At 50.5% G+C, this 27,078-nt stretch overlaps 11 protein-coding genes and 1 pseudogene across 12 annotated transcripts; 5 read left to right on the top strand and 7 right to left on the bottom strand.

The window, feature by feature from the left end:
* Positions 1-2: 2 nt before the first annotated feature.
* On the bottom strand, positions 3-2,132 carry GCG54_00012086 (annotated as a pseudogene). Its single transcript has 6 exons — positions 1,990-2,132; positions 1,169-1,927; positions 1,035-1,095; positions 895-1,004; positions 679-863; positions 3-622 (listed from the first exon to the last, which is right to left on the bottom strand). Coding segments are annotated over exons 1-6 (1,878 nt in total).
* A 505-nt stretch (positions 2,133-2,637) lies between these two features.
* Positions 2,638-3,858, top strand: GCG54_00012085 (Fujikurins efflux protein; the record flags this gene model as incomplete). The annotated part of the gene is made up of 4 exons (XM_045411973.1): positions 2,638-2,991; positions 3,050-3,184; positions 3,280-3,622; positions 3,689-3,858. 4 exons carry the CDS (start codon positions 2,638-2,640, stop codon positions 3,856-3,858), a joined length of 1,002 nt encoding a protein of 333 aa, XP_045263757.1.
* A 68-nt stretch (positions 3,859-3,926) lies between these two features.
* On the top strand, positions 3,927-4,328 carry GCG54_00012084 (uncharacterized protein; the record flags this gene model as incomplete). Its single annotated transcript, XM_045411972.1, has 2 exons — positions 3,927-4,175; positions 4,248-4,328. The coding sequence occupies 2 exons, from the start codon at positions 3,927-3,929 to the stop codon at positions 4,326-4,328; spliced, it is 330 nt and encodes a 109-aa protein (XP_045263756.1).
* Positions 4,329-5,080: 752 nt separating this feature from the next.
* GCG54_00012083 (putative endopolygalacturonase D) lies at positions 5,081-6,337 on the bottom strand (the record flags this gene model as incomplete). The annotated part of the gene is made up of 3 exons (XM_045411971.1): positions 5,081-5,828; positions 5,886-6,184; positions 6,263-6,337. The coding sequence occupies 3 exons, from the start codon at positions 6,335-6,337 to the stop codon at positions 5,081-5,083; spliced, it is 1,122 nt and encodes a 373-aa protein (XP_045263755.1).
* Positions 6,338-8,175: 1,838 nt separating this feature from the next.
* GCG54_00012082 (Zinc-type alcohol dehydrogenase-like protein) lies at positions 8,176-9,346 on the bottom strand (the record flags this gene model as incomplete). The annotated part of the gene is made up of 3 exons (XM_045411970.1): positions 8,176-9,093; positions 9,151-9,170; positions 9,223-9,346. The coding sequence occupies 3 exons, from the start codon at positions 9,344-9,346 to the stop codon at positions 8,176-8,178; spliced, it is 1,062 nt and encodes a 353-aa protein (XP_045263754.1).
* Positions 9,347-9,591: 245 nt separating this feature from the next.
* GCG54_00012081 (uncharacterized protein) lies at positions 9,592-11,055 on the bottom strand (the record flags this gene model as incomplete). Its single annotated transcript, XM_045411969.1, has 7 exons — positions 9,592-9,888; positions 9,952-9,985; positions 10,038-10,127; positions 10,175-10,583; positions 10,636-10,654; positions 10,713-10,836; positions 10,895-11,055. The coding sequence occupies 7 exons, from the start codon at positions 11,053-11,055 to the stop codon at positions 9,592-9,594; spliced, it is 1,134 nt and encodes a 377-aa protein (XP_045263753.1).
* A 1,571-nt stretch (positions 11,056-12,626) lies between these two features.
* GCG54_00012080 (Trichodiene oxygenase) lies at positions 12,627-14,485 on the top strand (the record flags this gene model as incomplete). The annotated part of the gene is made up of 5 exons (XM_045411968.1): positions 12,627-13,418; positions 13,485-13,805; positions 13,867-13,977; positions 14,080-14,246; positions 14,311-14,485. 5 exons carry the CDS (start codon positions 12,627-12,629, stop codon positions 14,483-14,485), a joined length of 1,566 nt encoding a protein of 521 aa, XP_045263752.1.
* Positions 14,486-16,880: 2,395 nt separating this feature from the next.
* Positions 16,881-18,780, top strand: GCG54_00012079 (Acid protease; the record flags this gene model as incomplete). The annotated part of the gene is made up of 3 exons (XM_045411967.1): positions 16,881-17,370; positions 17,443-18,351; positions 18,407-18,780. The coding sequence occupies 3 exons, from the start codon at positions 16,881-16,883 to the stop codon at positions 18,778-18,780; spliced, it is 1,773 nt and encodes a 590-aa protein (XP_045263751.1).
* Positions 18,781-19,208: 428 nt separating this feature from the next.
* Positions 19,209-19,928, bottom strand: GCG54_00012078 (PEP2-like protein; the record flags this gene model as incomplete). Its single annotated transcript, XM_045411966.1, has 2 exons — positions 19,209-19,702; positions 19,760-19,928. 2 exons carry the CDS (start codon positions 19,926-19,928, stop codon positions 19,209-19,211), a joined length of 663 nt encoding a protein of 220 aa, XP_045263750.1.
* Positions 19,929-20,441: 513 nt separating this feature from the next.
* GCG54_00012077 (FAD-dependent monooxygenase fsr3) lies at positions 20,442-22,009 on the bottom strand (the record flags this gene model as incomplete). The annotated part of the gene is made up of 4 exons (XM_045411965.1): positions 20,442-20,754; positions 20,817-21,154; positions 21,222-21,772; positions 21,832-22,009. 4 exons carry the CDS (start codon positions 22,007-22,009, stop codon positions 20,442-20,444), a joined length of 1,380 nt encoding a protein of 459 aa, XP_045263749.1.
* A 943-nt stretch (positions 22,010-22,952) lies between these two features.
* Positions 22,953-23,799, bottom strand: GCG54_00012076 (Very-long-chain (3R)-3-hydroxyacyl-CoA dehydratase hpo-8; the record flags this gene model as incomplete). The annotated part of the gene is made up of 4 exons (XM_045411964.1): positions 22,953-23,026; positions 23,082-23,221; positions 23,286-23,499; positions 23,571-23,799. 4 exons carry the CDS (start codon positions 23,797-23,799, stop codon positions 22,953-22,955), a joined length of 657 nt encoding a protein of 218 aa, XP_045263748.1.
* A 1,153-nt stretch (positions 23,800-24,952) lies between these two features.
* GCG54_00012075 (uncharacterized protein) lies at positions 24,953-26,522 on the top strand (the record flags this gene model as incomplete). The annotated part of the gene is made up of 2 exons (XM_045411963.1): positions 24,953-25,336; positions 25,404-26,522. 2 exons carry the CDS (start codon positions 24,953-24,955, stop codon positions 26,520-26,522), a joined length of 1,503 nt encoding a protein of 500 aa, XP_045263747.1.
* Positions 26,523-27,078: the final 556 nt, after the last annotated feature.

Below are 27,078 nucleotides of genomic sequence, written 5' to 3'. Positions count from 1 at the left end.
TATGCTTCTACGAGACTCTGAATAATCTCGTAATCCCTAGTGATTGTCGGTGAAAAACGAGATGCAGCGTCAACAATGGTTGCCTGGACTCGATCTATTACCTCCCAGCCATCTGGCAGTAGGGCCGCTGCCAATCCCGAAACCTCCGTTTTCTGAATCATTTGTATCTGAATCCTTGTTGCAAAGAGCCTTGCTAGGTTTGTCAGATGTCTCCAGAACGTTCAAATCGAGGCGGTAACTTACGTTCTCCAGGAGTTAATGGGAAATAGGAGAAGCTGGAAAGGCTCGTGCATTATCCCGCCGTGAAGAATTCCTATCAGCGCCGAAGCAATAGCGGTTTTAGCACATTCTACTTCGTAATCCGAGGCATCTATTCCAGAGCTGTGTATCACCCTGTGAACATGAAGTCGGTAGAGTATGGTTTTGGCGGCATGATAACGGGCCTTCAAGTGACCCTTGAGCCTTTCTTGCATGCTGCGCTTGTCGGTTTGAGAAGCAATCTGGACTTCATCTGACAGCGTGAGATCCGAGAACTGAAACGCAGAGGGGAGACATTGTTTCCACTCCTCAATCTGTCGGTTGAGTTCGTAGAGCACGGAGGGAGTTGGAGTCACAAGCCGCTCTGCAATATCAGTCAAAACCAGTATCGATCTACATCGCGGAGTTTTCCCAAGTCACCTTGATTGTATAAATGGGAGTGAATCCTATTAAGAAGTCTTCTCATCGAAACGAGGGCAAGGAAGAAGAATTGGTACTCCTTTTGCCGGGGGTCGATCCCAGGATCTGGGAGAAGCGGCAACGGAACGGAGCTTTCAAGCCCACTAAGACCGCTAGAAGGGAATTCAAACTCGACGAGTATTTGACTGAAATGTTCTCAGCGTTTATGATATCAACAAGCGCAGCAGCGGTACTTCAGTACCTTTCTTGTAGGTACGCAATCCAGTAGAGTTGGCAATGGTGAGCTTGCAGCTGTTCCTCTCTGTCCAACCTTTGTTTAGACAACGCTCATGAACTTTTGAAATGAGTCAACATACAGAGGCAGCAAGATTATCACAGTCGAACATGCTTTGTTGATGAAACGCCAATGGTCGTAAACTCTGAGTTTGGATGAGTTGTAAAGACTCCTTGTGTTAGTTCCAGGATTCAGAACGCGATGAGTGATGCTTACGCGATGAGCAGAAGACACTGCACGCTTTCCCAGCTAACATCTTCAACATCACGAAATATGTTGCAAGCTAGATTGAAGAAGCTGAGACCAGCCTCGAACTCAAGCATGTCAGTGGCAGAATCTGACTGGGCCCACCGTCTGCCATCAGTCTGACACGCGACAACGGAACCAAGGGAAAGTACTAGAAGTACAACGCAGCTGCTTAAACTGTCATCAAGACCAACTCTCAGGGCCCGACTAAGATGCTGGTGGTAGAAATTGTCCTCGTCAAGAATGAGATATTGAGGATGAAAATGAGTGAAATAGAGGTTGGCTAGGTCACGGAGTTGAGATAAGGATATGGTAGATAGCCAGCTGCTGCTCACTTCGCTCATGTTCTGCGACAGACATACTGGTGCAGCAGTAGTCTTTCTCAGTCTGGCTTGCTTAGTTTCAAGGTCGACTGGGTATCGCAGCTCACGGTCGTTTAGAGTCAAGGGCGAGCACGACCATGTTAGTAAATGCTGTGGCGCTGTGCAGTGACGCTCTGGTATCGCCAGTTCCTGACGAATCTGAACCGACCCGAGCCTTGAGGGCGTAAAGGCGCTAATGGGGCTGACTGGGGCTGGTGTATTCGGAGGTTGTGTCGTAGAACTTGGATGGTTGCGATCGCTGAGTGGTCCAACTCCCTGGTTTGCCGTTGTCTTTGCCACAAGGTTGTCAATCTTGTCTTCCATTCGTTGAAGGGCGCCAGCCAATTCGGAGACTGAAAGACCTTTCCTGATAAACGGAGATTTCATGAGAAAACTGTGACTAGAAAGATCAACACTGTTGGATCTCACTTGGATGCAACGCTCTCCACATATGCGCACGCCAGTCCCAGTCTCTTGCACCGATCACAAGAGGGCTTCGCTTCGTTACATCTTGTCTTTCTCTCACGGCAGGATGCACAGGCCTTCAGAGCGTCAGGCACGGTTTCACATGCATCTGGAAAACAGGGGGGCGTTTACATTCAATGCAAGGCGTCTGACGGGTGAACTGGGTGACTTTTGTGTAGCCTGAGAGGTGTTCATCATTTAGATAGCGCTCAGATTGAGGATACAGAGAAAAGATGCGACAAGGAACCCAGCACCCAGTTGGGAGCTTCGACTTTAATACCAATTGGCTAGTTTGCCAAGCTGTGGAGAGCGACCCGATATCGCCGGGCGGTGCGAAGGAACTTTTGCAGGGAAAATGTGTCCCAATTCGGAAAAGGAGGATTGTGCAATCCCACAGGGAAATAAGGTATATAACCTTTCGCCCACGGGCGTGCCCCCGACGAGGTTCTCTGGTCACAAACACCACTCTCCTCCATAGGATTCGAGCGAAGTCTTGTTGCAAACACCATCAACATCACTACTGACCGTATCGTTACGGTCGCCACATCATCCTCGCTGTAAGCACATTTGCCAACCTAACCTTATTTGACAAGCCAGTTCACGTTGTGAACCATGGCGGGTAACACTCTATCAGGTCAGTCTCGGTCCGAGAAGCACAACTCCATCGTTCCATCCGACCCTGAGAACATCTCTGGAACCCAATATGGAGTTTTCTCGCCCGCACAAGAAGAGGTGTATCCGGAGGGAGGCACGCAGGCATGGCTCGCAGTTACCGGCTCCTTCTTGGTTTACTTCGCATCCTTTGGCGTCGTAAACAGCTTCGGTTTCTTCCAGACTTTTTACCAACAAGAATATCTGAAGGATTACTCGCCGACCGCCATATCCTTCATTGGCACGCTGCAAATCACGCTGATGTACCTCTCGGGCTCGGTCGCTGGAGCACTGTTTGATCTTTACGGTCCCAAAGTAAGTTACTTCATTGGAGCTCAGGATGGGTGCCATGAAGATGCTAAACTTTCCTCAGTGGCTCTACCTGTTCGCCGCGATCGGGGGCGCTGGCTCTATGCTTGCAACATCTTTCACTCAGCCCAACGCGATTTGGCAGCAGTTCTTGGCTCAATCTCTCCTTTTTGGCCTCACTGTTGCCTACGGAGTTCAGGTGGGTCGCATCTTATTCATTCGCCAGGACTATTGGTTGAGGAGCTTCATTCGCAGTAATGCAGGCTCTAAAACGTACTAACCTGGAATACGTAGCCGGCTCTCACCGTAGCAGGGCAATATTTCCACCGAAAGCGTGCCATGGCCATGGGCATTGTGGCATCTGGCAGCAGTCTGGGCGGGGTTTGCCTCCCGATCATGTTTTCGAGACTGATCCCCCAGATTGGCTTTGCATGGGCACTCCGTGTTGGCGCCGTGATTCTGCTGACCTGTTACGGCTTGGCCATAGTTGTGTCCTCTTCAAAGCATCCAAAGAGGAAGCTGAAATCTCTCGGAAGCTTGCTTGATTACAGGGGCTTCTTAGACATACGCTACTCATGTCTCTCGGCTGGAGCAGTCATCGCAAGCCTGGGCGTGTATGTCCCATTTTACTACATAGGTGAGTCTCAGAGTTTGTGTTGATGCCCCAGGTCTTCGCGTAGGATCTATATCTAACGGTTTGCAGAGCCCTTTTGTGTCGCCCTCGATCCGAACTCAAAAGTTCGGTCGTACCTACTGCCCCTCATCAACGCATCGAGTCTTTTCGGACGTATTCTGTGTGTACCCCCTCCTTGTGCTATGCGTACCCGATTGAACTATGGACGTCTTCTGATTCTAGTAGCGGTGGATATGTAGCGGACCGCATTGGCCGGTTAAACTTTCTGTGCCCGATGATTCTTCTTTGCGGACTGTTGTGTGTGGTCATGTGGCTTCCTGCAACGACGCCTGGGGTACTCGTTGCATTCGCTTGTCTCTACGGCTTTGCGTCTGGGGTCTTTATCTCAGTCATGCCTGCCGCCACCGGGCAAATTATTCCCACCGAAAAACTCGGAGCTAGGCTTGGAGCATTTAGTACCATTACCGCCATGGCTGTCCTGACGGGCAGTCCGATGGCTGGGGCCTTGATTAAGAGCGACACCAGGACTGGGTATCATCCTCTTATCATTTTCTCTGTAAGTCATATTTATATTCTTTGTTCAGTCGGCTCAGCTTGGCAGGTTTGCTGACGAGACACCTATTTTCAGGGGTGCTGTCTCCTCGGGGGAGGCGCCATAATCTTTGCTGCCCGAGTTCTACACGACAGAAACCTTAGTAGCAAATGGTAGCCAACTCGGAACTCAGCAAAATATGCGATTATCGCTCTATACAAGACACCGAGCGGCAACAACTTGATTTGAGTCGGAGTACGAACTGGTCGATTCCGGTTCAGTGTGGGGGTTTTAAGTAGGGTTGGGATGGAGGTCGTAGGGGAGAGACATTTAGATCAGCGTGTGTCTGCATGTGCTTTTCCTGCTGATTGATGTACTGTGGTAGCTGGAGATTGAATGGGGGGCGAGAGGATTAGGGATGTGAGCGCGCTCCGGGATACCGTTGAGCAGCATGTAGCGACTGCGAGGTAAAATCCAATGTGAGAACCGGCGTCTCAAATTCTGCTTATCCGTGTGTCAACCCACTCGGGTAATACCGTGGGCACAGCTTTGTGAGTGTTAAGAGGTTGACATTCAGTTTACCAATGGGCAAGAGTCTGGGGCATACTGAAAGAAATAGAACGACCACTTCAAAGCTGTCAAGGGTTCCAAAACAGCTGGTTGCTCCCCAAACTCCGGGTATTGATCGGTTAAATGAAGTGAGACAATACGAGTTGGTCACCAACGTTCCGGAGAGTTTGGACGAGAATGTGCGCAAATCGTTGCCCACCATGAGATTTTATCGTAATAAAGTTATATACTTGGTATTGTTCGGTCTATATATGCCAGCTACTCATGACCTAGAGGTCTGGCCTCCCAATGACGTGATGGTCTTTATACGTATACACTTCATGAAATATTTACGAGGAAAAGAAACGCCCAAAAAGCGCTTATGCGGGGCATCCGCTGGCGGGGAAGTTGCAGCTGCCGCCCTTGCCACCTCCGGTGATCTTGGTGTTCTCGAAGGTGATGTCAGAGCAGCTGCCATCACCGCAAAGAATGTAGTAGTTGTAGGCGTCGCTACCGGTAGCAGTACCCTGAACATCGACGAAGTGGATGCTGCTGATGTTGACGCCGTTGGTAGGCGAACCGGTCGGGCCGCCGTTGAGGTAGTCCTGCTGGACATCAATGCCGTAGGTGTCGATGTCGGTGAGGGTGATGTTCTTGTAAGTGACGTTGGTGACGGAGCCAGTGGTGCCGGAGTTGGACTTGATGCGGCAGCCATTTGAGCTCTTGATGATTTGAGAGTTGGAGAAGACGACGTTATCGACAGTGTTGTTGCTCTTGCCGCCAATGGAGCCGATGCTGAGGCCGTGTCCTCCGTAGCAGTACATGTTGTTGACGGTGACATGGGTGCCACTGGTGACAGCAACACAGTCATCTTGGTTGTGAACCTTGATGTTGTCGAGGGTGACATAGTCGCTGGAGGAAATGTCGAAACCGTCACTGTTGTGGGCTGCAGCCTTGGTGCCGCTCTTGTTGTTGGGCACATCGCCGGCGGAGTTGTCAAGGATCAGATCAGATACAACAAGGTTCTGGTTGCCAGTCATGGAGAAGCAGTGAACAGGCCAGTTCTTGATGTTCAGGCCGGTGATCTTTGCGTTGCTGGTCTTCTTGACAACAACGAAGTGGTTGGGCCTGATTCGGGCGCATTAGCTTCACGTATCTCATTTCTGCCCGAGTGTTTGTACTCACTTGTCACCACCACCGTTGGAACCCAGGCCGTCCCAATAAGCAGCGCCATTGCCCTCAATTACGTGGCCGGGTGCGCCAGTAATTGTGATGTCGGTTCCAGAGATAATGATAGGGTCGAAGCTGGAGTCGACAGTCGTGGCGAAGGTGGTTGTGCCGTCGAAAGTAACCTTGGTGCCCTTCTTCAGCTTCTGGAGATCGATGGGGCTGGCCGCTGGGGCAGCAATGTTAGAGAGCGTGATGTCGGTGCATGACGAGACGGCGGTCGCGATATCCTCGAATTTGGTAACGGTGCAGCCGGTCTAAGAGGGGCAAAATCGGGTCAGTCTAAATGTCGCGAAATGGGCTGCGATCGGACGAAACAACGGGGCTCAGCTTACGGAGTTGGAGACGGGAATCGCCGCTACCAGCACGACGGGCAGCAGAGCCGCAGCAGGAACAAGAAACTTGGCCATCTTGGCGTGGAGAAAAAGAGTGAGATTGAGTATGAAATGGAGCAGCGAACGATGTTGAGACTGGCTGAAGAACGATCGCCAAGTAGGCGCCAAGGTAATGTTTTATATATCCTTCAGATCCAATTTGCGACAGCGTTACAGCGAGAACGTTTGATCTGAATGATTGGAGGAGCTTCGCAGACCCTCCTCCGTCCGAACGGGTGATCAAGACACATTGGGACTGACGAGCATGGCCTCATAGCAAGGGCCAGTGGATCACTCGAGCCTCATTCGGTAAAGTGTCTCCGAGCCATACGGAATCAATGGAAAAGACCCATGTGCGCCAACTTGCTCGATTCGATCAATGAAGGTTTGGTTAGTGCGCTCGCCGTTGAGTGTCATGAGTTTATTCCCGTCGGTGCCCGTTCTCAAAGGAATAATATTATGGGGTTGCGGGTCGAAATCCTTCAAATGACGGTGTTTCATGTCAATCAGAAACGCGTCTCCCAGCAGCAGGCTGTCATTGGAGGCCATGTTGATTTGCGGAGGAATTATGTGTTCGCCGCCATTATATCACACCCTTTATTTCTCAGGGTCTCCACCAAACTAATCTCTTTGAGTCAGGGGGGCGCGTAAGTCAAACCAACGCCAACGGCCTGGAGAAGCAGGGTTCTCCCATCTGTTTCCACGAATGCTCAATCAATGTGACACTCGCTAGAAGCCGCGAAGCCGAACTCAGTTCTTGGAAGTCCGTTTTGAGCAACGCCGTTGCTCCCACGCGATTCACACGAACACTCCATTGCTTTCATGATGATGAGATAATGGGTCGTCTAATGAAGTTTGCGCCAAACTTTTCAGAGTTTCTCCCACATGGCGCTTGTAAGGTATCGGAATACTCAACGGCCGAAATCTCTGCCCAGTGATTGGCCGGGAGAGGCATTGACTTTGGGCGGACACATGCTGCATTTCAGTTTCGTCCCGTGATGGCCTCATCTTTTGAAACCTTACTCGCGAGTTGTTTCGTTTCGCCGGAAATGTTCAACACCTGGTCAAGTTTCCCCTTATGCACTGTTGTAAGCGCAATTCGGTCCGCAGCTCTGATTAATGACGAAATGCTCTCGGTCAGAAGCCTGATGCGACTCGAGAGAAAACTTAAGGGTGCGATGAACTCGGACATGGTTGCAGCAGCACTACCGTAGCAGTGTTGTTTGACATGAGACGGCTTTTTGGCAGACCGGAGTGGATTCTTGCAGTTGAACCCATTGACGAAAACCATTTGCGGCAGATAAACGAGCTTCTGGCTGGTGAAGCAGCACCGCTTCAGATTAATTGCCATGGGAGGCGGAAAGAAACAATCGACAACTCAATGAAGGTTAAAGGAGTGTCTGGTACCTGCATTGACTTTCCTTTAATTGAAAACGATGAGCATAAGATCGGTTCTATAGCTCTTATGACTTCCATTTAATAGACTTTCCTTATTGCGGGGAGTTTTATTGTTAACCCGGAGCTTTGGCCGCAGAAGGGAGGCTCCTGCTAATTCGGCTCGGACTTCAGTCTAACTTGTCATGATTTGCTCAGTGACGGACAAAGTAGACGAGATAACCCTCTGGTTCATTGTTTGTAGTGCAACTTGCTTACACGAGCTCAACATAACAACTATGTTTAACTTTTTCGGCGCAATCACTTTTGTGTCAATTCAATTAGGATGAGACTTACGTTGGGTCTTTCAGAGGCGGGAGTCATCAAATGTACTATCACGACATCCGAGGATGAATAAGGCATAAGACATTGTTACGTGGCTTTCCTCAATTAGATAACTCCAAGAGCGAATGATGTCTATCTTAATGGATACACCTAGTTCAGGAGATGTCAATGCCGACTTTGCCCTGATGCCTTCCGGTTTGTAGGTATTGATATGCCAACTCCAGATCTTCTAATTTGAAGATTTTGGGATCAAGAACAGGCCGTAGCTTGTCTGGATTGGCTTCAATTGCCTTGCACATCTCCTCCATCTGAAGCCTGCTACCAACCCACACACCTCGAGCGGTGAACAAACTGAGCCAAGTGTCCAGCAAAGTTGGCAGACCTTGGTCTTGGCCATCGCCTCCAGCAAAACCGGCAGTTACGACGGTGCCGTCAAGCTTTACACTGGCTACGCTCTGCTTCAATGTGCTATTTCCAGCAATTTCGACAACAAGGTCGACCCCACCACCTCCTGTCAAGCGTTTTGCAGCCACGCCCCAGTCTGTCGTCTTCCGATAGTTAATGATATGGTCAGCCCCAAGCCTTTTAAGTATTTCTGCCTTTTCATCAGAGCTAGTAGTGGCGATGACTCTCGCGCCAACTGCTTTCGCGAACTGCACGGCGAAAAGGCTGACGCCCCCAGTGCCCTGAGTGAGGATCCATTGGCCTGCAGAAGTCTTCTTTCCCTCAAGTCCAAACAGAGCGTTCCAAGCCGTCACCCCGGCGCAGCTCAGAGAGGCAGCTTCAATGAAGTTTATCCCTTCAGGCATTGTCACCAGTCCTTGCTCGTTGAACACTCCGACGGTGCGAAAGGTACCGTCAACCCCAGCGCCTAGCCCGAACTTTGACGTTAGGATGTCGGGTGACCCTGCAGCGTGTGTCTGATTGAGGACCGTGATAACTTTATCTCCTGGTTGAAATCGAATCACATGTTTCCCGACGGCCAGAACAACACCAGCTCCGTCTGACCCAGGAATGACGTTGGGTTTGACATGCCACGGATATTTCCCCTGGTGGATGACTAGGTCACGAAACTACGACATATCGTGTTAGAGGGTTGAAAATCGTTGAGACATTGTGGCGAGGCCTACATTCACAGCAGCGCCATGTACTTCGCCATTAATGTCAGCAATTGTCGAGATTTGTGTCCAGTGCAAGCTCACATTTTACGAGGACTTCGTTATCTCCCAGATCAGGCACGGGCTGTTCGCTGAATCGGAGCGAAGCAAGTCCGCCTTCGTCTACAACGTTCCACTGCTTGGTGGTCTTGGGCAGAGATTGTGACATTGCAGATACGGTTGATGGACGGGCTGATTGATGCATCAAGGACTTATTGTCAGAAAATGTAAAGAGGAAGAAGGTTGATTTTTATGGGTGTCGAGAGATCCGCTGGCTTTCACCTTGTCCTCTTCCGATGGTTGTGTAAGCAGACCTGAAGCATGATGACATCAAAGGATTCGTAAGCACCCGATAACGTTGTCAATCTCGGGGCCCCATTTCAATGATTAGCGGTGTCTGCTGGTTGCCACATCCTATTCCAGACGCATCATGACACCACCTGCAATTGTGTGCTTAGATACGCCGTACCGACCGGTTTGAAGACTCCAGTTCAGATTGCCTGTACAGTTGAGTCTGCATGCGTTGATGTACGTCTTGAGATTGCCAATCAGAGATTCGTCGCCAGAGTATCGTTCAGTAAGGATGTAAGCAGCGTAGTCAAAGTCCTCAACGGCCTTCTCAATCGTCTCCACGACCATCGAGACGGCCAAGTCCAAGCTGCCGAACTGGCGAAACAAGAGTGGAACAATGCTGTCTACTGTTTGTTGACCCTACGATTCCGGTGTTAGCTTGGCTTCCATCCCGACATGTCCTCAAATTGAAAACAAACTAACCACTTCTTTCTTGAGGGACAACAGATCGTTCGTGCTGTGTGATGCAGGTTAGCGAGTGGGAACAATTATGAACTGTCTCAACTTACGCCCATATTATGATGTTCGTCTTGTCCCATATGACTTTCATGTAAGGATCGGCGAGCATCTTGATTGGGAGCGGCACTCTGTACGCGTACCTTCTGGCGTGTGAGTCAAGACCTCTTCCTGGACTTATGCAACTCACTCGTTAAAGAAGCTGGTGACATTGACAGCGCTCGTTCCCATTCTTGTCTCAACATACTCCTCTAATGAAGGCAGATCAGGGCTCAGTCTACGCTTCTGTTCTACTTTGGACGTTTTCATGAAGAATTCAAGCTCTCTGAACAACAATTCTCGGTGTTCTAGATACCTCTTATTTGAGTCATGTATTAAATCATAGTGGCCAGTGAAGTACATACCTAAGCCGTAGGCTTGACATGATGCATCGCCAATTACCTTGAAGAATGCAATGATCCTACTCTCTGGAGGTTCTCGAGTGACGCAATCACCCTCATCAAGCCCGAGACAATGGCGGACATACTCGATGGTTTCTTTACGGAAAGTTTGGGCGGCTTGGAAATCACTCGCCAAGTCTCCGACCTCCGCATCTACTTCTGTTATCCGTTAATTTGGGTGCAAGTGTCTCGGAGACATTGGGAGACATACCGTCATCCCAAATGAAAAGCTTTGACACCATTCGTGCCAGCCAAGCTAATCAGCGGAGTCTTGGTTGTATCACATACCCATAGAGCCAAGCACGACAAGATGTCTCCGTCTGCCAAGGTAGCTCCGGGCCACCATGTTGAAGAAAAAAGCCCCGAGTCAATCTTGGTCAAAAGCTTTTGCTTCTGGGCAGACTCGGTAAGGCTGCTATTCTCAGCGACAAGGCCAAGCTGACCGGATTGGGAAGAGACTCCAAAATTACCTTGATATTCTGTTTGGAACTGAGGCACGGATGCTCTTGAGCTGAGAATTGATATCCATGGGCCAGTGTTTGAACATGAGTCTGAGATCTGGAATGCGGAGCTCTTGGCCTCTCAACTGTTCAAGCAGCTCTTGGCGAATGGGCTTTCCGTGCAGCGCCATGTCACAGTCAATCAAAACAAACAGAAAATTGTGAAGCTATTCGCATTGATAGCTGAGGTACTAGCAAGATTTACATTGTTCTTTCTCTTATATACATACTTGGTCCTAGACGCCTCGATGCCGTTCAAAAGCCTGGTCACGGTCAGCAGACTTATCATGGACCGCTCCGATGAACATTACGGTTGAATGATGGAGTCGGAATGAATACCGAGCGAATTAGAAGCCGAGGGGCATCTTCAGATTGGTGTTCATCTCAAAATGGGTGCAACCCAGGGGTCTCGGTAGCTATTGATGCCAGACCAACATGATGCCATTGACGGCTGAACATCCATTTTGGGATTTGAACTGGAGAGCTGTGCATTAGCCGAGCATTTTGCTGAAGAAACCATCCCCTGTTTGTGACGCATCTTTTCTGACGAGCCTGATTTGGTCTTCACCGCTGCACACGTCAGATCAGCATTGTAGATAACATCATATCAGCGTTTGAGCAACTGGCAAGAGACGTGACCCTGGTAAGTGTAGCTCCTTCCAGAATCGGGCAACTCGCTTGCATCAAGGCATCTTAACTCTTAAATGGAAGCGACCAATAGAGTCTTTCCAGTTGTCCCGCATACCGTACAGTGGTCACCGTTCACCTCAGTATTTCAAGTTTCACTTGACCACATGGGCCTTTCGGACAAAGCCTACGTGGGGTGACTGATTTACCAGAATACAGTATCCCCTGGTAGTAATGAGGGGTAGATCCATCTACGTGCAGATATCGAACGTCTGAAGTCAGACGTGTACCAATGAACTCATCGAAATTAAATCAAAGCTTCGGGTTCCATCTTGGGTTCTGGCTCACCTCTTGTTCATAATGTGGGCTTTGTAGTGAATAGTTCGACTTGTGCCTCGGCTTTTGGAACTACAAGTTTGTCCAAACACGGATGCCTGCCATGACGTGGGCTGCCACGCATGCAAACCTTGGGGTGCAGTGACATAGCGTCGATAAATGCGGCAAGACTACTGCAGTAACTAGAATGAATGTGGTCGGAAAGGACGAAATTCATTGGCTCAATCAATCTCACTATCGAAAAGACCTATGAAAAAGTAGCTAGTTCATTTTACCATCTAAATATGTATGCATCACCGATCATATCGTGATGTCGTTGTTGACCTTGATCTACCCAGCCGTACCAGGACCGATGAAAAGACTTTTTCGCCTCTCGCGGCACAATATGTGATGAACCCACTTCCAAGCGCCTGCTCGTCACATATCATTCACCATGCATCGCCAGAAAAGGAACAAGGACCGCTCTTCTTGCATAGCCCCGAGATAGCTATTCTGGGCGCAGAACAAGCGGTCAAAGATATCATCTGGAGCTTGTTGATAGTCTCACATGCCAGGATCACGTCTTTCCTAGCATATACATGAGCAGGCTCATGATCAATCCATTCGTCGAGTCGGACTCGAAGAGAACCCTGAAAGCGACATCATTAATATCTTAGTTCCTCAACACCAGCATTGTCTAACGCCCTGGTGTCCATGGAATACTCTTTTTATCAAGCGTCATACAACACCACAAATTCATATGGGACCTTTTACTTACGTAGCCCTTGGCGGCTCCTTGTGGTCTACTGTATCAGTCATAGTATTCGTGTTGCTTTTCTACGCTCTTGGCCTGGGAGTATACCGACTTACGTTTCATCCCTTGTCCAAGTTTCCCGGTCCAAAACTGTCGGCCTTCACCGGCTGGTATGAGTTATACGTTGACACTTTCGGTGGACCTCGCGAGACATTCGCCTACCAAATCCAGCGCATGCATCAAGATTACGGCCCAATCGTTCGCATCAACCCGCATGAGCTTCATGTCAATGACCATGAGTTCTTCGTCAAAATTTATGCTGGTGGAGGTGCTCGTCGAAACAAGTATCCTCCCAGTGCTGGAGTTCAGGGCACTCCGGACGGTATTTTTGGCACAGTTGACCACGAACTCCACCGCCGAAGGAGGGCAGCGATCTCCGGGTTCTTTTCCAGGATGTCTGTTTTAAATCATGAAGATCTCATTCACGAGAAAGTCGACCTCTTATGCGAAGTGTTCAAGAAGGCTATGTTCGATGGCGAGCCGCTCAATATCCGCATCCCTTTACTTGCTTTCGCCACTGACTTTTACTGTGCCCATGCTCTTGGCGAGGATGGCGATATGAAGCTGTTGCAAGACCAAGAGAAGGCCCAGGTGTGGCGACATAGTATCATTGGTCTGTTGCATGTGACGCCGTTTGTCCGGCAGTTCCCTTGGATCATACCTTACGCATTAGAACTGCCTCTTTGGTTGATAAAGCTGATTTCTGCGGATATGGCTCTTGTGGTTCAAGTGTACTGGGTAAGTCAGGCTCATGTCCTAATGCAACCTCCTTTGACACCATCTCACACCATCATTGATGAGTAGAACATCAGGCAGCAGGCAAAAGTTGCTATTAATTCTTTCGGGTCTACGCAGGCGAAGTCTGCGGCCCCGAGCAATCTCATGCAAGCTATTCTGTCATCGAATCTACCTGATTCAGAGAAGTCATACAAGCGAATGGCCCAAGAAGGCTTCGGCGTCTTGACAGCGTCAGGCGACACTATCGCTCGGACATTGACCACGGCCATATACCATCTTATTGCCAACCCAGAGTATCTTGGACGGCTGAGGGACGAGTTAGACTCGGTCATGCCAGATCCCAACGCATCGACACACCTGAAAAGTCTTGAGAATCTAACTTGGTTTGTAAGTCCAGACACTTCACTCTCATGACTTACTAATCGTTCGGATTCTTATACCTGAGTAGCCTGCGGTTATCAAAGAATCTCTTCGAATTTCTGCACTTATTACCTCAAGAGCTGTACTGCAAGCACCAACAGAGCACTTGAAATACAACGACTGGATAATTCCGCCGAATGTAAGCTGAAATCACTGGCTCGTCGCGAAATTTGATGTTGCCCCCTCAAAACCATATACACTTCTACGTGTGATTGACTAATTTCACTCATGTTCGCTCCAGACGCCGATCGGAACAACCCTTGCCGACCTCATGATGGACCCTCATGTATTCCCAGAGCCAAAAGATTTCGACCCTGGGAGATGGCTAGAGTCTGATCCTCTATACGCCCGCAACGTCAAGTACTTTCTGCCCTTTCACCGTGGCCACAGAAATTGCATAGGGATGAAGTCAGTTTTGACCGCAAAATCACCGTTGTGTTCAATCGTTTCATGTGACTGATCTTAATCACAGTCTTGCATGGGCTGAGATGTACATCGCTCTTGCCAAGCTCTTTCGACGTTTTGACTTAGAGCTGTACGGTGTCGTACGGGAAAGAGACATTGATCATCACAGGGATTGCTTTCTGGGCGAGCCCACGGATGACACCAAGGGAGTCCGAGTGAAGATACTCGGTCTACGGGAGTAAGAGATTGATGCAGGGAGTTGTTGTAGCTTTTGGTCAAGGTTGCGATAAAAAAAGTCGCTTGCTCAACTACAATAGCAACTTGTTGCAGATTCACGGGCAACATCAGTGCATCAATAGCCTCAATCGCCGACCCCTCTCCGGGCACTTTCAAAAGATTGTACACGCCCGTGCTTTATGCTTTGATTTTAGGTTTTTGGGCTGATAACAAAATGCGTTAAGCCGCACGTACCAGCGGTGATGACATAGAGTCTCAACTGTCGCTGTCAAGTTGAAACTCTCGCAGTGAATGAAATGAACATCGACTCCTTCAGACTTCAGGGTGCATTAGACAGCTTGGCTGAAAATTGAGACTTCATTCAGCCTCTCTTGGCCAGCACAGAACATCACACCGCCGAGCTTCTGCGTTATGGCTTTTTCATCTTGGCGAGTCTGGAGGATGGCTTGGGAAAGGATATTTCATGATGGGGGCAAGTTGAGCCGTGACCCCTCAAAAGTGCGGACGAAGGGCGGCGGAGGTGTATATAAATTTAGCACCGAATGCGACTGCACACCATCCGGACTGGGTGGAATAAACGATCAAGGAATAGTAGCCGCATGCTGATCAACACTATCCATGAAACCTGCAATCTCGAACTTTGGAAATGTCTTGGCTGGCTTCCGGTGCTACTCGGATTACGAGGTCGGAGTCATTCGACAGTGCTCGGCGTCGACATCGACATGGAAGACGGACTGAGTAGCAAGGCACGGGCACAAGCGCGGGAGACCCGCTGAAGGGCCCATTCCATCCCCACTGAGTCGTTGACGTCCTGCACGGAAAGACTCTAACCTTAACCATTCCATCTCTGTTCTTCATCTTGCATACGCCTCTTCAACTCAATCTTCCTGTATTCGCGCCTGTTCTTCTCTTTCACAGTGGTGTTTGGAATTGCTGGCCATGAGCTGAGAGAAGCATACGCATGGTCTGATTGTTGGAGGCATCGAGGCGGCTGGGCATTTTCAATGCTCTCCCTGCTTCAGACTGGTGCTCCACCGTCGCGGATCACTTCAAGAGGATTGGCTAACAGATGCATCAAGCCTTCAGAACAAGCACTCGCGAAATTCACAAGATCCTCGATGCTGTCGTTCTCGGATCATTATCCATCGTTCAATTGGCCAACGCCGCCCAGCTCTCTCGGCTCTGATCTCTCCCGCCCCTTCAGGTCACAGGTCGCAGAGATTCTGCCCAAGGACCCCTCCCGACCCCTCGGTGAGTGCCCTCAAAAGAGGAGCCAAGACAGGGCCAAGGTGACCTGAAGGGGCTTAGTGCCGCTGAGTCTCACACCACTCGCGTCCGCTTTCGTCTCAAGGGTTTGTCTGATCTACGATTTCCGCACCCTGGCTCGCCTGCAACCCCCAGCGGAATCTGTGACGCCAGGCCGCTAGTCACTGTTTGAGATGCCCATAGTGGCCACTCAGAGCCGTTGCCATCGTCTTTCGAGGTTGCCAAGGCCCGACTGCCAAGTCTCAATCACTTGCGTTCCCTTCCAAGCTTGAGACTTTGCGAGAAGAGTCTCGAGGGAATATCCCACCGGTCGGCGCAGAAATGCTGCTTGTTTGCTTTCCGCCGAGCCCAAGAATGCCGTAGTAGCCTCGGACGGCGCTCGCAGCTTCTTGGCTCGCGTGCCAAATTTGGATTTTGGCTCAGCGGCCTTCTCTGCGGGCACCGAGATTCGACAGGGGAGCCACCAGAAGAGAAGGGCGAAAAAACGTGCGAACCATGTCGCTCTTGAGACACTGTGGTTCCCCATCCTCGAGCCCCCCGTTCCCTTGGCGTTGACAGCTGGGACAAGGTACCGACCAGTTCGTCTCTCTGTCTGTGTGGTGTCTTCAACCCATGTCGATCTCTTCCTGTTCCTATTCCTGTCACGGCCTCTCCTCTCGGTTTCTCTTTCCCTCTTACCAATTATTCCCTTCGTCCTCAATCGTTGACTGCGTCGACGGTGGAGTCCCTGCTTCTATTTTCCCTCTTCTTAGTATTCTTCTTCAACCAGCCAAGGCGTGTTTTACATTGCGTTGCGTTTGCCGTTTGAACGGCATCTTTTCTTCATCTTCTTCCGACAGGATCGTCGTTATTCATCCAACGTCAACACAGCTTGTCTGTTTTCTTTCTTTTTCTGATATTCTTCTTCGTTCCGCTCCTTTTGTCGTAAACTTTAGTGATCCATTTTCGCCAATCCGCTCGTTGAACGACGCCCGAGCTCTGAGAGCCGAATTCGAGATTTGAACCGCCCGTCCGCCGATCGATTCATCTGTCTGGTGAACTTCAACATCCGCCCCGAGCGCCTCTTTGAATATAGTTCCCATGTGGCGACGACCGCGATAGCCCGAATTTCCACCCTCTCTCCCGGCGCCAGAAATGGCGCTACTCTCTTCCGCCCTACTGGCCCTCTCGCTAGTCGCCCGCACACAAGCATGGCCTGCACTACCAACCGATGACGGAGACTTTGGCGCCTTTATGACTCTTCCCGTCATCCCTTACACGACGCAGCACGACGCCAAGGACAATGTTGCCCCGCGAGGGCTTCCTCTACCGGCGGATGAGGGTTCGGAGACGATGATGATGACGCTACCGGTGACTTCGAGGCTGAGGAGGAGACGTGTGAATGGGAACCGCCCGCGGAAGCTTTTGCTCGACGACATCCTCACCGACGATCTGGAGGCTTTGCCCGCTGCTCCAAAGCTTCAGCCTCCGGTTTCAATGAGAGGTTTGCCGGTAGACGACGAAGTCGACATGAAGGCTACCTTTGTCACCTTGCCTGTCATCCACTCCACGAAGCGTGGGGTCTTCAGCCGACAAGTCGAAGCGAAGCTCGCCAACCGTTCAGATGTGGCATACTACGCGCAACGTAAGCTACCGCAACCCCTCTTCTAATATCAAACATTGCCAAGAACCGTGTTTGTGGACTCACAAGAATCAGTCAACATCGGCACGCCCCCACAACCCGTCTACGCCCAGCTTGATACCGGGTCCTTCGAATTGTGGGTGAACCCGGACTGCAGCATACTCAGCGCCTCAGATCAACGCTTCTGTGAAGCCGTCGGCTTCTACGACACCGCCAAATCATCAACTGTCACTCCGTTGCGCACGACGAAAACGCTGCGCTACGGCATTGGCGCTGCCAACATCACCTATGTCCGCGACAATCTAGCCCTCGCCGGGTCACGGCAGACGATGCAGAATGTTCAGTTCGGTGTTGCCACGAGCTCGGAAGATCAGTTTGCTGGTATCCTTGGTATTGGCGCCGGTGAAGGAGTCAACACGCGCTACAAGAACCTCATCGACGAACTTGCGGCTCAGAACGTTACTAAGACCAAGGCCTTCAGTCTGGCTCTAGGATCAAAGGATGAGCAGGAAGGGGCCATCATCTTCGGTGGAATCGACACTTCGAAGTTTTCTGGATCTCTGGCTCGCCTGCCGATCATTCCTGCCGACCAGTCTCCTGATGGTGTTGCGCGGTACTGGGTTGAAATGACCCAGATGAGCATCACCCCGCCGAGCGGACGAACACGATACTACCCAAATAGCAACATGCCGGTCTTCCTCGACAGCGGAGCTACTCTCACCCTGCTACCTATGGATATCGCGAACACGATTGCGTCCGACTTTGGCTCACCGGGTCTCGATGCTAATGGATTCTACCCCGTCTCCTGTACTCTGGTCAACCTCAACGGAACTGTCGACTTCGACTTTGAAGGGATGAAGATCAAGGTGCCATACAAGGAGATGATTCGTGAGCTGCGCACAAGCCCGCCGGTTTGTTACCTTGGCATTGTTCCGAACTCGGATTTCACGCTGCTGGGCGACACCTTCCTGCGTTCAGCCTATGGTACGTTGGAAGCATGATAATCTTCAGTGAGGATCCCGCTAACAAACCCTTTTAGCCGTGTTCGATCTCGATACGAATGCCGCCTACCTTGCTCAATACGTCAACTGTGGCACCAGGACGATGGCTATCAACCGCCCAGAAGATATTCCTGCCATCAAGGGGTTGTGTCCCGGTGCCCCTGTAACGTCCCCGGTCAACAACGGTACTACCACCGTGCCCAACACTGGTGCCGGGACCGGCTCAAACTCCGGATCTGGTTCCGGGTCTGGCTCCGGCACAGGTTCCGGCACAGGATCAAATCTCCCAACCGGTGCCTCTCCAGAGACGTCGGGGCTTCCGTCGGCAGGTTCTGGGTCATCAGCCTCAATATCCTCCCCCAGCTTCGCTGCGATAGTGTCAGGCGTCATCTTGACATGGATGGTCTTGTAAGAGATGGGTTATGGACGGGCATGTATATGTTGGAACGTCTGATAGGACATACGTAAAAGAATCATTGGGCATCATGAGCGGGCTTGGGTACAGTGTGTCTGGCGTACTGGAACAGCGGGGCCTCACTTTCAATTCTTGCATGGCGGAGGGATTAATGATTACTCGGCGCATGGAACGTAGCGAGCATTGTCAAAACCGCCTTGAAATAGATGTAATGCAAATCACCACATTGGCTGTGGAACGAGGATGAATCAGGACCCAATGACGGAGGAGCTCTTCTCGTGAAAACGTCTCCTGACCTACTCGCGCCACATCTTTGTCAATTCGTACTATCACTGAATGGTATTGTTCGAATTTAGGTTCCAGGTACCGCACGTCTTCCAGAGACTTCTGCTCCTCGAGGTTCTTCCCTCTTGCCTGCTCAACTATCATTCTGGACGAAAAGAACGAGACATCGCCGGCTCTTCCAACCATCTCTCAATCGATCGGTACATGCCCACAGTATTTTTGCCCGTTACTAGGTCTAAGTCGATGTCATAGCCCAGCGTGCTCTGCGCTGCGCCAAGATACCTGTAGCCCTGGGGGTACTTGGCCAAGACCTCAGGGGCAAAGGACGGTACCCTCCCATCGACGGGCACCAACTTGTCCTTCTCGTAGACCAACTTGACGAAGACGGCCTTCCAATCTGTGGTCTTTTCGTAGAAGAACATGAAGCGACAGTCACAGTCGACGTCGTATTCGAAGCCGTCGGGGTGTTGGAACCGCTGCGTGATCGTAGCCTTCATCTTGCCGACGGCGCGGTTCGTCTCGGTATTGAGTTCGACAAGGGTACCGCATTCGCGATGCATGATGAAGGCACCAGCTTCTTTCCCACTGATGGAGATGCGGATGAAGTCTTCGATGGGCTGAGGTCCACTCCAAGCTACACATCATGGCTCATGTGTTAGACTTTTCCACGGAGGAGGGAAAATGTGCGCACTTGTCCAAACGATGGCGTCATCGGCGAAGATGGAGCGGTAGTTGGCCCATTCGCTGGCATCGCGATAGACCGGCCAGCCTTTGCAGAGCTCAGAAACGGCGAAACGCTCGAGGAGCTCAGTGGTGGTGCCACCGAGGTGGGAGTATTGACGGATATGGGGGTCCGTCATGATTACTTCTGCTTCCTAGAAATGAAGAGGAATACTAAAGAAGCTAGCGAAAGGTAGTTGGAAGATAAAGTCGGGAAGAAACGAATGCCGGTGATCGAGGTAGCTTGACGTCGAACGGATCGGTGGTCAACCTAGATACTTACATGGGCAGTCGAATGGGAAGCTGCAAGGCAAGCAGGAGCCAACTCGACTCGAATGTTTCCCTGCAGCAGCGCCCTTGCACCTGCCGTTGGTTTGTGACTCACCATCGATGCCACGTTTGGAAGCTTCGGCTTGGGATACGACTGAGTGAGTACCTGCTTCCTTCGGGAGTCTTATTTGCAACCTACTCATCCGTGCCGTTCTTGATGTCCGGGCTGCGTCTCACTAACGGATACTCGCGTAAAAGCATCGTGCAAGGCATGCTATGTTCTAATCTAATGCTCCTTTCTAATATCGGTCTTTCTATTCAGGCCACATGCCAATCCTTGTACAATCTTGACTTTCAATCGCGATCAATGCTCTGAATGTCTCTCACGACCAATCACCGTCATCCGTAATTCTCTCTCCTCGCTCAGCGTATGCCAGAAGCTCGTCCACCGTCCATGGCTTGAAGGTGTGTCCCGGAGGCGTGTTCGTGTTTTGGAATGGCTTTCCAGAGAGAATGTGAGCTGAACACTTGTCATAACTATCGTACGCGTACTGCTCCGGATTGTGTTCGGAAACCCATCTATCAACCTGCTTCAGAATTGATGATGGGTTCTTAGCCACAGCATCCCAGTCCGTATTGTGAAAGTTCTCTCGATTCTTGAACCCCATCTTCTGGGCACAAGTCACGCGTTCGAACCTGTCAATTGGAACGTTTAGCTAATAAGACCAAATTTGACCAGCGAAAAGGTGTGAACTAACCGGAGTTTGTTTTGAATTCGGAGGGCCAGAGGTGCCTCGGCTTTTCCACTTCGATGAAGCAGAGCTGCCAGAGAGAATGCATCCTCAAGTGCCATGGTCGCACCACTCGCCGACGTGGGCAAGAAGGTGTGAGCTGCATCGCCGATCTGAACAACCCTGGCCTTCGGAGAGACCCATTTCTCCCTCGGATTGCGCCACATGAGCTTGAAGTCCACAACTCCGTCCTTGGGCGTCATTTTGATAATCTCTTGTATCCAGGGTGCCCACCCTTCCACATACGGCAGAGCATCCTTTGGGTCAGCAGGCTTGGCCCAGTCCTCCTGGGCGTTCCCGTCATCCTAAATCACCGATTATCAATTAGAATACATGCCAAAAACACGGCTAGTGAATGAAGAATCGACTGACCTTGTGAGTAAGCATCCATATCATATCTTTGGGAGTCTTTCCCATCACCAAATGAGCTCCCGAGCCGAAGAAGAGTCGGCTAACGCATTCAATGTTCCCGATAGCCTCAGCGACCAAGGGATTCTTCAAAGCCAACTCAACAGGAAACGTGCTCCTGAACAGAGCAAAGCCCGAGCTTATAGGTTGCTCCTTGGTGCCGGCTATCAACCGCCACGATCTGGAACCAATGCCGTCCGCAGCAACAGCGATGTCTGCAGAAATCCTCTCTCCGTCTTCAAGCTCAACGCCAGCTTCATCTTCAATCTCAAAGTAGTCGACCGCCTTCGCGCCATAGCGAATTGGGATGCCGATGTGGAGAGCATACTGATGCAGCAGCGAATGGAACTCCGACCTGCTCATTCCCAGACCCTCCCCAAGCTTGCCAATCTTACTTCCGTCAAATTTGTATGCATCATAGGATCTGGGAAATGGTGTCTGGTAGCAAGCTTCTAGAAAGCTAGGCCACTGCTTCATAGAGTGCACCACGGAATCTCCAATGCCGATAATGTCACCTGGACTTTAGTTTAGCGAGAGGATTTTGAGGGGGGGGGGAGGGCTGTTTCAGTATTACCGTAGTCGTCGAAGTTGGGTCGTCGGTCGATAATACGGATATCATGACCCTTTCGATATCCTTCGATTGCAAAGCCAAGCCCGGCAATACCACCACCAACAACCAATATTGAGAGACCAGATGACGGTTCACGCCGTATGCTATCGGCGATTGCGAACTTGTTGGAAAGGGAGCCCATTTCTGCGTTTCAAATGGCGGGTGATAATAGAGATGATGTCTGTAAGATACTAAGAACTTTTTTTTTTTTTTTTTTTTNTTTTTTTTTTTTTTTTTTTACTTAGAGACTTACTTTTGAATCTCGATATTTAAACGACTTGAAACGTGAGGACTAGAATCATCACGGACGGGCATCTCGGGCGAGTTGCGGTGCCGACTTGGCGCGGCGTGTGGGGTCGGCCGTGGATCCTGACGATCATCGGGGTCGGAATGCCCCTAGGTGCCGGACAAACTAGTCAAATTGCTCAGCTAAGACTACCCGCAAGGACGAGAATGCCTGTTTGCTTACGGATCGTCTTACTACGAATCGGGTATGATGATCAATACTTGCATCTAAGTTGCATCCAGCCTGGACCGGCCGACGGCAACCTGTAGCTCCCGGCATGAATTCTCCGATGGCCAGAGCTCGTCCTCAGTTGACATCAAACATTGGAAACCAGGTACGTGATCGATACGCGAATGCCCATTTGTAATCTGTGCACATGATTCATGCGCGAACTCCATATACTCGCACTTGCTGAGTCTGTTATGAGCTATTGACTGTGGCAAGACCAGACTTGTGTCAGGGGTTTTGTTAGTCAGCGGGAGCAGTTGAGAAATTGAACAGCCCGAGTGGGCGTGCCAAAATCTCGCCTTACGTCGCACCGTCACATCACAAGGCCGGGGTCTTCAACCGTTGCTGTTCACCTTAGATTGTACAGGCACACCGCAGGTTTGTGATGCGTATTCGTATTCGCGTTTGTATAGGTGGTTATCACCGCCAGTTGTGTCTGTAGTAGTACTTATGGGAGCTACGACTTTGTGCTAAATCTGAAGCTATGAAGGAGATTTCTGTGGAAAAAGCTCTGCAGTAGAAGTGTAGGTTCGGAACTTGAAGATAAGTCATATGAGCCACACTCGACATCTCATTGGGCCTTCAAAGCCTTGGAGAGAGTCTTCTTTCTTTGCTTGATCATATACGTGTACATCGTGTAAGACCCTTCACCAATGTTAGATGAAAGACTCTCAAGGAATTAGGCCACCAAATGACGTACCAGGGATATACAGGCACAGGCAGAAGGTGAAGATTGGCGGGATAGCGGTGCTGACTTGACGACCTGGTTCAATGGCCTTGTACAATAGCCACCATTCAGACGCAATTCCAATGGGGTACAGTGGATAAAAGAGGGAGTACCTAAGCCAAAGTGGTCAACATGAGAACTTTTCAAGTCCTAGATTACAGATGCAGGTGTGTTTACCTTAGCCAGATGAGGCTAGATGTTGCTTTGCCATGAAGATTCAGAGTCAGGTACGCATAGCGAACGAAATCTGCAACGGACCACGCGAGTACAAGCGCGAGGTATGCGTTAGATGACGCGGTGCTCTCCGGGAAGCTGAACCACACCATCCAGACAATGATAGTACGGGCAACAACTTGGAGTGCCGTCGTGCCTACGGGCGACTTCACAAGACCTAGCCGATGGCACTTGTCAGAAAATAGCTCATTGAAACCTCGTCCCGGCTCGTCTCCCCAGATCACTCACCGACAGCAGCATGCACCACCTCAATCAACGTGAACGTCTGAACCCATCTCGCCCGTGGCTCTGTGGCCTGGAAAATGGCAAATTTGCCGTGGGGGACGTTGGCAACGGTGCTGATGAAGATAGACGCCCATAGGCACGCGAAAACAGTGTTGTACAGCGTCAAGTACACGACTCGGGGCCCCACTGAGCGCGTAGACGCATCGTCTGCACCCGCCTTGTTTCCAGCCATTCTGCGCACTTCAACGTCTGCTTCCTGGATGTTGTTCGACGTCGACATTGAAATCATAGATGGAGATAAATTCTGTCCCAAGCGAAATCCTTTTCTTTCGCCAAGAAGCTGACTAAGGACAACTCCACTGCTACCCGAAATGGACATGCCGAGGTCGAGCGCGAGCTGCTAGCCCTGTATGGACGCGGGCCGATTGGTGACAGCAACATACACCGAGCCTCTTCACCGAGGATTGAGACAGACATGCTGAAATGCGAGAGCTTGACGGATCTTAAGTTTTTGAGTCATCTACGCATGAAGTAAAATGAGACAAATCAACGTAGCCCACGAGATAATTAGCAATAATGCATATGCGCAGGTTCGAACTTCGGCGCTGTAAAGCAGTTCTCGGAATACCAACTCTGCAGGTGACGTTGGTTGCGGCGGGCGAGAAACTGCCCAAAGCCTACTTCAAAAGAAAAAAGGATTTGACCTAAGCATGAATTTCTAATAAAACTGCCTACCAATCAACCGATGTTTGTTAGCTTGCTGAACAAGAGCCGTTGAAACTGCCGGCCGGCTATTCCATGATTCGTCGGAAAACCCGAGAGCGATCAACACAACGTCGGCCATATTACCTCCGACTTCTCCACAGTCTGGGGGAGTGAGATCGCATCTGCATGCTAAACCGCGGGGTCCCCAGCCGCTCCCCAGGATCTTTCGCAAACATGTTTCCTGAAGTGGAAACATTAGGCACATGAATCCCGGTCCACGTGGACTACGGCAGTGAAAGTAATTTCCTCTTCCAAGAGATGATGCAGTCATTTCTTCCCGCAGCTGGTGTTCAGTGCAATAGATGAGCAACAAGTCGGCTCGGACTACTTGGTTGTTGGTTCCTGAGCCGACGGGATACCACCTCAGATAGCGGAAGTGACTACAGCTAGGCAAAGCTCGACTTGCCCTTGAAGAAGCCGGTGGGTTATGGATGCCTGTGATTTCCCAATTTGTAGCAAGCCGGCTTTTATCATCAGCGCAGAGCTATCTTATTACGGGAGAATGGGCTGCCCAAAGTGTCTGGTCGTATAAATTTACGAGAGTGTGTGCGTTCCACGTCCTTGGTAGCTCGTCTCTCGGTCTCTCCATACACACAACGTTCTCTTGCCAGCTTCACAAGATGTTTCGCACTCCGCTGTTGTGTCTGCTCTCTGCATTCCTCTGGGCACAAGACATCACACCCACGGTTAGCGCCGAGTCGATTCAATGCGGCAATCCTTCTTCATTCTCGAAACCGCGCGTCTTCATCCTCTCCGACATCCTGAACGAGCCAGATGACTCCATGTCACTGGTTCGCCTGCTTGTGTATTCAAACCAAATTGACATTCGCGGGCTTTGCGCGACAACATCGTTCTTTTTGAGGAATACTACACATCCCGAAGAGATGAAGAAAATCGTCAGCGCGTACGGCATGGTTGTTGGCAACCTCAATCAGCATGTCTCTGCGGACTTTCAGTTTAAGAGCTCCGACGAGCTATTATCCCTCGTTGCATCCGGACCCACGGTTAGTGTTCCATTCCCAAGCAGCTTTCTGAGGAAGAGAACGATCTGACTAATTATGCCGTGGTCAGGTTTACGGAATGGAAGCTTTGAATTCCACACTCAGCGAAGGCGCAAAACTGCTCATCGAGAAGCTCGAGGAGTCGTCAAATCCCCTACACGTGAGCCTTTGGGGTGGCGCCAACACTCTTGCTCAGGCTCTTCAGCACATACACGCAGAGAAATCCCCAAGTGATGCTGCGCTGCTGCGGTCTCGACTCAGGGTCTATGCAATCTCAGATCAAGACGGCACTGGCACATGGATTCAGTCTCAGTGGCCAGACATCTTTTACATTTCTAGCATGCATGGTTTCCTGGAATTCGGCGACGCGACTTGGACGGGAGTCAATACCAACGCCAACGGACTGGCAAACACCACCAAGATCACAGACGAGTGGATCACCCCGAACATCCGCGTTGGGCCTCTGGGCGCAACCTATCCCTTGATCGAGTTTAACATGGAAGGCGATACACCAAGCTTCCTGTGGCTCATTCAAAATGGTCTTTCTGCAACCGAGCAGCCGGAACTGGGCGGTTGGGGAGGCCGATACTCTCAGGTGGTCGACGTCGACGGCATCAACTGGTATGGAAACTCGTTGGATGCCCTCACATTGTCTGATGGGACTTCATACTCGAGTATTCAGGCGACGATCTGGCGCTGGAGAGACGCTATGCAGGACGACTTTGCCGCGCGGATGCAATGGACCCTGAACCAGAGCGTCAGCGCCGTAGCTCATCCGCCTCTGGTCAGTGTGAATGGTTCTGCAGGCCCTGAAGTTTTACGATTCGACCTCAAGGCCAATCAGTCCATCATATTGGATGGAGAAAGCACATGTGACGCCGATCATCCTGAGGTTCTGAGCCAGCTCGATTTTGAATGGTTTGAGTATCCTGCAGCACAGGTGTACCCGCCGCAACCAAGTGGCCTTTTCATTCAGCCACTCGCCTCACCCTCTGGTACAAACGGCGTGCTCTCTCTGAACGAAGCTGGATTTGCGAATGTCACGCTTGGTTCAAGGGTTGAGGTGTCGGTTGAAGATAGCGCCTTCACGGATGGCAAAGAATGGCAGGTGGTCTTGCAAGTTCGCACGAAGAAAGGGCCACACCCAATTAGACGTTACAAGAGGATTATCATCACAACCAAGGCCTGATTAGCATCATTTGTTTACAGCTTAGAGGAGGAATGTAGTATTCTAGTAGGCATCATGATAGTGTAATTGGCAAATATTCAAGATGTACGTGATAAAAATTGCACGAGACCGTTCACTGGGGGAAAGATACATTCCATATCCGTGATCAGTATGAAGCAAATGATCAAAGAACAAAATCCCGGGGAGTCTACATCAGCACTGACGTGTTTTACCCGCTAGATGTCATGTTAACAGCCGGGTTAAATATGAACAAGGCACCAACCACACTGATCAAAAGTAATACCTATGCCCCTATCCTCAAAATGGTCATCCACGCATTTGGAACGGTTCTGCCTGGCTTTCCCCCGGTGACGTCAGAAGAAGTCGACTCAAAGCGAGTCCCAGTGATGGACCCGCGAGACAGCCACTGGGGAGATCTAGGTGACCACCTGGATGGCGATGAAAGTGCACCGTCAATAGATTGCCATCCCTCAATGTCATGGTTTCCAGTCGCCGGCATGACAGGCGTACTGGCAGGCGTGGATGGCACGGCCTTAGGGTCAATTGAAACCGACAT

The sequence above is a fragment of the Colletotrichum gloeosporioides genome (genome assembly GCF_011800055.1).
Source record: "Colletotrichum gloeosporioides strain Lc1 chromosome Unknown consensus_49, whole genome shotgun sequence".
Classification (NCBI taxonomy): Eukaryota; Fungi; Ascomycota; class Sordariomycetes; order Glomerellales; family Glomerellaceae; genus Colletotrichum; species Colletotrichum gloeosporioides.
Note: the sequence above shows the minus strand (reverse complement) of the source record. Positions and strands in the feature narration are given on the sequence as shown.